Consider the following 11,622-nt stretch of genomic DNA (forward strand, 5'->3'; position numbering starts at 1 on the left):
TGCATATTTATTAATCCCATTTACCACCCCGTTATCCAGATCATTAATGTATACGACAAACAACATTGGACCCAGTACAGATCCCTGAGGCACACCACTAGTCACCGGCCTCTAAACTGACAAACAGTTATCCACCACTGCTCTCTGGCATCTCCCATCCAGCCACTGTTGAATGAATTTTACTACTTCAATATTAATACTTAACGATTGAACCTTCCTAACTAACCTTCCGTGTGGAACCTTGTCAAAGGCCTTACTGAAGTCCTTATAGACAATTCCCACTGTTTTTCCCTCGTCAGCTTTCCTCGTAACCTCTTCAAAAAATTCAATAATGTTTGTCAAACATGAGCTTTCAAGCACAAATCTATGTTGACTGCTCCTAATCAGACCCTGTCTATACAGAAAATTATTTTTAACATCTCGAAAACTACTTTCCATTAGTTTACCCACCACCGACTGCAAACCTGCACGCTATAATTGCTAGGTTTACTCTTAGATTCCTATTTATACAATGGAACCACATGAGCAATACGCCAATTCTCTGGCACAATCCCCGTTTCTAATGACATCTGAGACTCTGCTATTTCTACACTAACTTATCAGAACCCGGAGACTTATCCACCTTTTGCATTCCTTAAAAGCTCCAGTACTTACTCTTCTTTAATTAGCATAGCTTCCATAACTACCCTAATGTTTGCCTTATTTTGATAATTCAATATCCTTCTCCTCAGTGAATAACGATGAAAATAAATTGGTCAAAATCTCACCCATCTATTTTTGGCTCCACAATTAGCTGTCCCCTCTGATTCTCTAAGGGACGAACTTCATCCTTCACTATCCTTTTGCTATTAACATAACTGCAGAAACACTTTGGATTTATTTTCCCTACTTACCAAAGCAACCTCATATATTCTATTAGCTTACTAATTTCTTTCTTAAGATTCTTTTTATATCTTTATATTCTTCGAGCACCTCATTTACTCCATGCTGCCTATATTTATTGCAGATCTCTCTCTTATTTCCGAATCAGGTTTCCAATATCCCTTGAAAACCATGGCTCTCTCAAACTTTTAAACTTTCCTTTCAATCTAACAGGAGCATAAAAAGCTCTGTACCCTCAAATGTTCAACTTTAAATTACCTCCAATTCTCTATTACGATCTTCCCATAAAACAAATCGTCCCAATCCACTCCATCTAAATCCATTCGCATCTGCTCAAAGTGAGCCTTTCTCCAATCAAAAATCTCAACTCTGTGTCCAGTTCTATCTTTCTCTATAATTATATTGAAACTAATGGTATTGTGATCACTGGACCCGAAGTGATCCCCAAATCATAGCTCGGTCAGCAGACCAATCTCATTCCCTATCAGGAGATCCAACACTGCCCCTTCTCCAGTTGTTACTTCTATGTATTTCTTTAAAATAAATATCCAGCACACATTTTACAAACTCCAAACCATCTAGCCCTTTAACAGAATCGGCTTCCCAGTCTATGTGTGGAAAATTAAAATCTCCCACAATCACTACAAATACCTGCGATCTCCTTACAAATTTGTTGCTCCAATTCAGGCTCCCCATTAGGTGGTCTGCAATTGTTACTACACCATTCCCATTCCTCAATTCCACACAGATAGTCTCCCTAGACGAACCCACTAGTCTATCCTGCCTTGCCACCTCTGTAATATTTTCTTTGACAAGCAATGCCACACCTCCCCCTCTTGCCCCTCCGATTCAATCACACCAGAAGCAACGAAATCCACGAATATTTAGTTGCCAGTCACACCCCTCCTGCAAACATTTTTCACTAATTGCTACAACATCATATTTCCAGTTATCAATCCATACTATAAGCTCATCCACCTTTCTTATAATTCTACTAGTATTAACCATATAATAACCATATAACAATCACAGCACGGAAACAGGCCATTCCGGCCCTCCTAGTCCGTGCCGAACTCTTAATCTCACCTAGTCCCACCTACCCGCACTCAGCCCATAACCCTCCACTCCTTTCCTGTCCATATACCTATCCAATTTTACCTTAAATGACACAACTGAACTGGCCTCTACTACTTCTACAGGAAGCTCATTCCACACAGTTATCACTCTCTGAGTAAAGAAATACCCCGTCGTGTTTCCCTTAAACTTTTGCCCCCTAACTCTCAAATCATGTCCTCTCGTTTGAATCTCCCCTACTCTCAATGGAAACAGCCTATTCACGTCAACTCTATGTATCCCTCTCAACATTTTAAATACCTCGATCAAATCCCCCCTCAACCTTCTACGCTCCAATGAATAGAGACCTAACTTGTTCAACCTTACTCTGTAACTTAAGTGCTGAAACCCAAGTAACATCCTAGTAAATCTTCTCTGCACTCTCTCTAATTTATTGATATCTTTCCTATAATTCGGTGACCAGAACTGTACACAATATTCCAAATTTGGCCTTACAAATGCCTTGTACAATTTTAACATTACATCCCAACTTCTGTACTTAATGCTCTGATTTATAAAGGCCAGCGTTCCAAAAGCCTTCTTCACCACCCTATCTACATGAGACTCCACCTTCAGGGAACTATGCACTGTTATTCCTAGATCTCTCTGTTCCACTGCATTCCTCAATGCCCTACCATTTACCCTGTATGTTCTATTTGGATTATTCCTGCCAAAATGTAGAACCTCACACTTCTCAGCATTAAACTCCATCTGCCAACGTTCAGCCCATTCTTCTAACCGGCATAAATCTCCCTGCAAGCTTTGAAAACCCACCTCATTATCCACAACACCTCCTACCTTAGTATCACCAGCATACTTACTAATCCAATTTACCACCCCATCATCCAGATCATTTATGTATATTACAAACAACATTGGGCCCAAAACAGATCCCTGAGGCACCCCGCTAGTCACCGGCCTCCATCCCGATAAACAATTATCCACCACTACTCTCTGGCTTCTCCCATCTAGCCACTGTTGAATCCATTTTATTACTCCAGCATTAATACCTAACGACTGAACCTTCTTAACTAACCTTCCATGTGGAACTTTTCAAAGGCCTTGCTGAAGTCCTTATAGACTACATCCACTGCCTTACCCTCGTCAACATTCCTCGTAACTACTTCAAAAAATTCAATAAGGTTTGTCAAACATGACCTTCCACGCACAAATCCATGCTGGCTACTCCTAATCAGATCCTGTCTATCCAGATAATTATAAATACTATCTCTAAGAATACTTTCCATTAATTTACCCACCACTGATGTCAAACTGGCAGGTCTATAATTGCCAGGCTTACTTCTAGAACCCTTTTTAAACAATGGAACCACATGAGCAATACGCCAATCCTCCGGCACAATCCCCGTTTCTAATGACATCTGAAAGATCTCCGTCAGAGCTCCTGCTATCTCTACACAAACTTCCCTCAAGGTCCTGGAGAAAATCCGGTCAGGACCCGGAGATTTATCCACTTTTAAATTTCATAAAAGAGCCAGTACTTCCACCTCTTTAATTGTCATAGGTTCCATAACCTCCCTACTTGTTTCCCACACCTTACACCATTCAATATCCTTCTCCTTAGTGAATACCGAAGAGAAGAAATCGTTCAAAATCTCTCCCATCTCCCTTGGCTCCACACATAGCTGACCACCCTGATTCTCTAAGGGACCAATTTTATCCCTCACTATCCTCTTGCTTTTAATATAACTGTAGAAGCCTTTCGGATTTACTTCCACCTTATTTGCCAAACCAAACTCGTAACTTCTTTTAGCTTTTCTAATCTCTTTCTTAAGTTCCCTTTTACATTCTTTATATTCCTCGAGCAATTCCTTTACTCCATGCTGCCTATATCTATTGTAGAAATCCCTCTTTTTTCGAACCAAGTTTCTAATATCCCTTGAAAACCATGGCGCTTTCAAACTTTTAACCTTTCCTTTCAACCGAACAGGAACAAAAAGATTCTGTACCCTGATAATTTCACCCTTAAATGACCTCCATTTCTCTATTACATCCTTCCCATAAAACAACTTGACCCAATCCACTCTCTCTAAATCGCTGCGCATCTCCTCAAAGTTAGCCTTTCTCCAATCAAAAATCTCAACTCAAGGTCCAGTCCTGTCCTTCCCCATAATTATATTGAAGCTAATGCTATTGTGATCACTGGACCCGAAGTGCTCCCCAACACATACATCTGTCAGCTGACCTATCGCATTCCCGAACAGGAGATCCAACACTGCCCCATCTCTAGTCGGTACTTCTATGTATTGTTGCAAAAAACTATCCTGCACACATTTCACAAACTCTAAACCATCCAGCCCTTTTACAGAATGAGCTTCCCAATCTATGTGTGGAAAATTAAAATCTCCCACAATCACCACCTTGTGTTTACTACAAATATCTGCTATCTCCTTACACATTTGCTCTTTCAACTCACGCTCCCCATTAGGTGGCCTATAATACACTCCTATCAGTGTTACTACACCTTTCCCATTCCTCAATTCCACCCAAATAACCCCCCTAGAGGAGCTCTGTAATCTATCCTTCCAAAGCACCGCCATAAGATTTTCTCGGACAAGCAATGCAACACCTCCTCCTCTGGCCCCTCCTACTCTATCACACCTGAAGCAACTAAATCCAGGAATATTTAGTTGCCAATCACACCCTTCCTGCAACCATGTTTCACTAATAGCTACAACATCATTATTCCAGGTATCAATCCACACTTTAAGCTCATCCACCTTTCTTACAATGCTCCTAGCATTAAAATAGATACATTTAAGATACTCTCCACCTTATCCGCTCTTTTCCTCCCTAGCAATGCATTCAAATTTATTATCCTTTTCTTTCTTCTCCCCTACAACTTCGGGCTGAGCGCATCCCTTCTCCATCACCTGCCTTTCCTCCCTCACACACTGTCTACTTACTTGCTCTACTGGTGAACTAACCTCCTCTCCCACAGTTTCCTCAAATTGATTTCCGCCCCCCCCCCCCCCATCTTACTAGTTTAAAGTCTGCCCTGTCGCCCTAGCAAACCTCCCCGCTAGGATATTGGTCCCCCCAGGATTCAAGTGTAACCCGTCCTTCTTGAACAGGTCACGCCTGCCCCAGAAGAGGTCCCAATGATCCAGAAACTTGAATCCCTGCCCCCTGCTCCAATCCCTCAACCACGCATTCATCCTCCACCTAATTCCATTCCTACTCTCACTGTCGCGTGGCACAGGCAGTAATCCCGAGATTACTACCTTTGCGGTCCTTCTTCTTAACTGCCTTCCTAACTCCCTATACTCTCGTTTCAGGACCTCTTCCCCTTTCCTACCTATGTCATTGGTACCTACATGTACCACGACCTCTGGCTCCTCACCCTCCCACTTCAGGATATCTTGGACGCGATCAGAAACGTCCCGGACCCTGGCACCAGGGAGGCAAACTACCATCCGGGACTCCCGATCACCTCCACAGAACCGCCTGTCTGAACCCCTGACTATCGAGTCCCCTATTACTATGGTCCTCTTTCTTCTATCCCGACCCTTCTGAGCTACAGGGCCGTCCTCTGTGCCGGAGGCCCGGCCACTGTCACTTCCTCCATTAAAATAGATGCATTTAAGAAACTCTCCACCTCTTCCTCTTTGTTTATCCCTAACAGTGCAACCAACATTTTTATTTTTTTCTTCCTTCTCCCCTACATCTTTGGTCTGTGCGCTCCCCTTCTCTATCACATGCTTATGCTCCCCACAGACTGTCTACTAGCTTTCTCTATTTGTGAACTAACCTCCTCTTTCCTAGTTTCTGCAAATTGATTCCCACCCCCAGCCATTCCATTTTAAAGTCTCCCCTGGTGCCTTAGCAAACCTCCCGGCCAGAATCTATCTTGTACAGGTCACGCCGGCCCCAAAAGAGGACCGAGTAATCCAGAAACTTGAATCACTACCCCCTGCTCCAATACTTCAGCCACGCATTTATCCTCCAACTCATTCCATCCCTACTGTCACTGTCGCGTGGCACAGGCAGTTTTCCCGAGATTCCTGCGTTTGCGGTCCTTCTTCTCAACTCCCTTCCTTTCTCCCTATCTTCGCCTTTCAGGACAATTTCACATTTCCTACCTATGTCATTGGTACCGATATGTACCACGACCTCTGGTTACTCACTATCCCACTTCATTACATCCTGGTCGCGATCAGAACCATCTCGGACCCTGGCACGAGGGAGGCAAACTACCATCCGGGTCTCCTGACTGCGTCCACAGACTTTCGAGTCCCCTATTAATACTGCCTTCCTCTTCCTTTCCCTACCCTTCTGAACTACATGGCCGGACTCTTTGAGTCAGTGGCAATGCCACGGTCGTTTCCCCCAGGTAGGTTGCATCCCCCCCCCCCCCCCCAACAGTACTCAAACTGGAGTACTTATTGTCAAGGAGTAGAGCCACTGGGGTACTCTCTAGTACCTGACTCTTCCCCTTCCCTCCCCTAACCCTGACCCACCTGTCTGCCTCCCGTGGCCCTGGTGTGACCACCTGCCTGTAACTCATCTCTATCATCTTCTTCCTCTCCCGGACCAGACGAAGATCATGGAGCGACAGCTCCAGTTCCCCAACACGATCCCTTAGGAGCTGCAGCTCGGCGCCCCTGGCGCAGCTGTACACGTCCAGGAGGCTACGAGACTCCGGGACCTCCCTCATTCGAACACCGAGAACAACAAGCTGCCCTAACGCTCATAATTCCCCCCTTTCCTCAAATAGCAGGGAAAATTAAAAACTGAACCGACCTTGCCTCGCCCCTTTCCGCCTAAGCCCGTTGAGGCAAAGCCCTTAAGCCTTCACTCTGCTCCCGGCTCACACCGCTGCCCGCTGTATAAAGCTGTGTTCCTTTTAAATCTTCCCCGCTTCACTGCCCAACGTCACACGCCTGCGCAGTCCCGCCTCTCTTAACGCCGATGAGAAGAAGAAAAAATCAAAATGGCTCCCGCCACACCCCCGTTCTGATTCTCACACTTCCTTCTCCAAATGTGGGAACTGACATGGGCTGTGGGAAGAGAGGGCGAAGTGGGAGTGTTTTGGTGGTTGACAGAGATCTTTAGGGAGACGGTTAGGGATTGGGATTATTGTGGGGACTCGCACGGGAACTTGAGGTGAGAGTGGGAAGTGCAAGTATTTTGGGGACTAGCACGGGGCCGTAGGGAGAGAGTGGAGCTATGGAGATCTTTTGTGAACTGGCCCAGGTTGTGGCAGAGAGTGAGGCAGTGGGAGCACTTTGGGGCCTGGCACATGTCTGTGGGGAAAGAATGAGGGAGGGGTGTACTTTGGGGACAGACACAGATCTGTGGGGAGAGAATGGTTCAGTGGGAGTAATCTGGGGACCGAGACATGTCCGTGGGGAGAGCATGGGAAGCGGGAGATGTTTTGGTGATTGCCACAGTTCTCTAAGAAGAGGGTTGGACAGTGGGATTATTTCGGGGACCGGTACGGGGCTGTGGGGAGAGAGTCAGGAAGTGGGTGTAGTTTGGACTGACACTGATCTGTGTGGTGGGAGTGGTGAGTGTGAGTACTTAGGCAGAAAACACAGGCCTGTGGAGAGACAGTAAAGAAGTGGGAGCATTTTGAGGACTGACATGGGGCATTGGGAGACACTGGCGCTGCGGGAATATTTTGGGGACTGATACGGGCCTGTGAGGACAAGACTGGGTACTGTTATTATTCTGGTCTCTGGCACCGATCTGTGAGTAGGGAGTGCGGCAAGGGATTACTTTAATGACTGACACATGGCTGCAGGGAGAGGATGGTAAGTGGGAGTATTCCGGAGACTGAGACAGGGCTGCAGGGAGAGAGTGGATCAGTGGGAGTATTCTGGAGACTGACACAGGGCTGCAGGGAGAGAGTGGGTCAGTGGGAGTATTCTGGAGACTGACACAGGGCTGCAGGGAGAGAGTGGGTCAGTGGGAGTATTCTGGAGACTGACACAGGGCTGCAGGGAGAGAGTGGGTCAGTGGGAGTATTCTGGAGACTGACACAGGGCTGCAGGGAGAGAGTGGGTCAGTGGGAGTATTCTGGAGACTGTGCTGGGAAAGTGGGGTTGTGGAAGATGTTGAGTTGCCACAGGTAAATGGCGCGGGAGGGTATCAGTGGTTTTGGGGACTGACTGCTGGAGGTGAGTTGAAATTGTTTACCCCTCTTTGATAGGAAAGTGGCTTCGAATGTCCTGTTCCGGATGAACGGTGGAGACTTTCAATGCGGTAAATGTACAAATGACACTGAGGTTAAAGATTGCAGTCAGGTTCGTGCACGCTTCATCTGTGAGAAGTCCGAATTTTTGTATCCGGATATTTATGAAATGATAAAGGATCTCTGTCAACAACCAGTGGGACCGACTGGAATATAAAGATAAAATCCTCTTTCTCCCCCATTTCTCTTAACCACTCAGACTACCCCTTCCGTACCGCTGCTCCTCACCCTTACCCTATTCTCATCTTCCATCGCAATTTTACTCATCATCTTGCCCTCTCTTTACCCTCGTCCATCTAAAGTATCTCTCCCATCCCTCTTTACTCCCCCCTCAAAGTTTCATCCCCATTTTACTCACCCCGCTTTCTTGACCCCCTCTCTCCCAATACCCATTCTGTTCCCGGTCTCTCCCTCGATTCTCTACTGTCTCTACCCAGTCTCCCCATTGCATTGTGTCCCTTTTATCTAACTCAATTCGCTCCCCTCTTCTGTCTTTAGCTACTCTCACCTCAATCATCTGCGTTAATGTTCTCGATACCCCAGTCCTGGGGAAATATAGTGCACGCATTCGCCTGATCTGTACCCCTCGAGGTTCTGTACACCTCTGTAAGGTCACCGAAAAAAGTCTCAGAATTCCCAACCTCGCTCCATAACTCAGTCCCTCCTGTCCCGGCAGCATCCTCGGAAATCTCCCCCTGCAATCTTTCCAGTTCGTTGAGATTTTTCTCAGAGCAAGGCAAGCAGAACTGAACTCCATACTCCAAGTGCGGCCTGACCGACGTCATCTGCAACTGCAACGTGACCTCCGACCCCCGTACTCAGTGTCCTGACTGATGAAGGCCAACGTGTCAAATGTCCTGTCCACCTGTATCGCATCTTTTCTACCGGGTTCACTGTCTGTTTTATTATCTGTGACTTAGACCACCTGAGATTTGTTCTTTTGAAGAATCCGTAGGGCTCAAATATGTAAAATTAACGTCAAATGCAAAAGGTTAATAAATGCCACAAACATGTGGAGGTGGTGCTGGTGCGTTCAAGAATATGCTGGCGGAGGGGAAGAAGGTGTTCCTGTTTCATTGAGTCTTCAGTCTCCTGTTCGTCGTGAACCCTCCTTCCCAGCTGACCATCCTCGTCACCGGCATTCACGACTTCCCTTACAGTCCTCCCCGTTTCCGCCAGCGCCATCTTATTCCACACATCCTGTCTCCATCACACTCCGTCCCCTACACTCCATGCCGTCTCCGTTATTCCTCCTTCCACAACTCCTCTCCCCGTCTCCCTGACCCGCTCCATCCCCTGCAGGTCCTCCACGATTCGATTAACCCTCTCCCTGGTCTACACTGGTCCCTGCTCTCCCTGCTCCCTGGTCTGCCTCTCTCTCTGCTTATATGGAATTATGGCGAGAAAGGGGGAGAGGTGACCTCTGTTGTTGCGCCACCCAGCCCCCTTCCACCAGATATCGATCCCTCGGTTCTGAGCCTCTGCACTGTGCTGTGTGAACAGGCCGATCGTTTGGTTCGACAACAATTCACCCCAGTGACCGCTATCTCACCACCATGCCCATGCTCCCGACAAAACCAACCCTTCTTCCAATTCCATCATGTTTCCTCCACACCCTCTGAACACAAACAGACGCACATTCTCCGAGCCGGCACACAATTCAAGACTTCAGGAACGGCGGAGTTTTGGGGATTGGTGAGAGGGAAGGAGCTTCGGAACATCGGAGTTTCTGAATGGACCCGGGGGAGTAAGCTTCAGTTTGTGTCTGAACCCGGGTGTGTGCGATAGGACGGTCCGGAGAAAGCGTCACCCAGTGTCTAACTTCAGGAGAGTGTGATGCGACTGTGTGGAGGGAGTTTCAATCTGTGCCTGTCCTCGGGAGTATGTGATGAGTGAGTGTGGAGGGAGCTTCACTGTGTCTGAACCCGAGAGTGTGTGATGCGGTGGTGTGGAGCGAACTTTACTCAGTGTCTGACCCCGGAAGTCTGGGGTATGACGGTATGGAGGGAGATGAACTCTGTGTCCGACCCCGGGAGTGTATGATGAGACGGTGCGGATGGAGATCCAGTCGTGTGTGTGTGTGTGTGTGTGTGTGTGTGTGTGTGTGTGTGTGTGTGTGTGTGTGTGTGTGTATGTGTGTGTGTGTGTGTGATGAGCCGGAGTAGAGGGATAGAGCGGCGGGAAATTAGTTTTGAGCGGAAATTAGGTTTATAATTATTGTTTCTTTCTTTGTAATCGCAAAGTCAGAGCAGTAGCAATATCTGGCAGGAGAGTTGAATACTCCTTTGAGAGACGTGGGAAGGCAGGGAGACCTCAAGAGTTCCTGACAACTTCACTTTTACGAAGGTCATCCAGATGCACCTTCTAACACACTGTCTTACAGAGTTGGATCTGAAACTGGATGAACTCGGGACCATTCGGGAAGCCGAGGGGGTGATAGAGAGGACAAATAGAGATGTATTTACACCCGATGCGTAGGATACAGGAAACTGGGTGAGAGCCAGGAAGGTGAAAGGTGTTAAAAGCCAGAGTCAGTGCAGAGACCCCTTGTGGAAAACCCGCTCAATAACAGGTCGATCACTCTGGATACTTCTGGATGGGAGGAGAGAGGTGCAAATGACCAAGCAGGGGAAAGTCTCAAAGGTCAGGTGTCTGGCACTGACTATGGTTCTGTGGCTCAGAAATGAATGGACTGAGATATGGTGAGCTGTATCGATAGGGTTGTCTTTGTTGGGGGAGTCGAAATAAAAAATATTGTGGACGAGAATGAGATTCCTCGATGGTATGCTGTCATTATCGTCACCAGTATATGGGTAGGGAAAGGGAGCGAGATCTACAAACTTCTGTATGTGCAGGTGTGTCCAAAATTAGAAAGAATATTCAGTTTAAAATGTGGCTAAAATGTTAGGATTGGAACGAGGTGTTCAGATATGTGAATCACTGGGATCTCTTCCTCGGAAGGTGCGCCGTCTATAGATGAGACGGTTTCATTTCATTTCAATTCAATTCATTTTAAGCTTAATTGCAATTTCATCACACATTACCACCAGGGCCAAGCTGCTAAACACAATACCAACTGTCGCACGATGCACAAAGCACACAAAATATGTATAAAATAGAAAGATTAGAAGCATATGTGAAATACTTTCACGCTTTATGTACACAGCCACACAAGCGTGTATTTACATATATAAACAGTTTGAGGTTCCAGGGCACATTAAAAACCACCGAAATCTACAAACTACAACAACCCGAGCTTGCCGAGCGAACGCTGGGAGACAGCGCAGAGCCCTGCCGGGAGGCCGCACCACACCGCCCCTCGTTGTGCAGCTCCTTCGTTTTCTCCGCCATCTGGCAACCCTCTCAGTTTACACCTGAACCGGAAGGTGAATCTAATATCCCAGCGGGAAGGT

General features: G+C 46.7%; 1 protein-coding gene across 1 annotated transcript in view; it reads left to right on the top strand.

Annotated features, from left to right (window-relative positions):
- The window catches only part of LOC140721954 (C-type lectin domain family 9 member A-like), a 114,331-nt gene extending 105,211 nt beyond the window's left edge, over positions 1-9,120 (top strand). The window contains exon 9 of the mRNA XM_073036778.1: positions 8,168-9,120. Coding sequence (XP_072892879.1) covers positions 8,168-8,366 — 199 coding nt within the window. The 3' untranslated portion in view covers positions 8,367-9,120. The remainder of the gene's footprint in view (positions 1-8,167) is intronic.
- Positions 9,121-11,622: the final 2,502 nt, after the last annotated feature.

Source organism: Hemitrygon akajei, unplaced genomic scaffold, assembly GCF_048418815.1.
Source record: "Hemitrygon akajei unplaced genomic scaffold, sHemAka1.3 Scf000065, whole genome shotgun sequence".
NCBI classification, from domain to species: Eukaryota; Metazoa; Chordata; class Chondrichthyes; order Myliobatiformes; family Dasyatidae; genus Hemitrygon; species Hemitrygon akajei.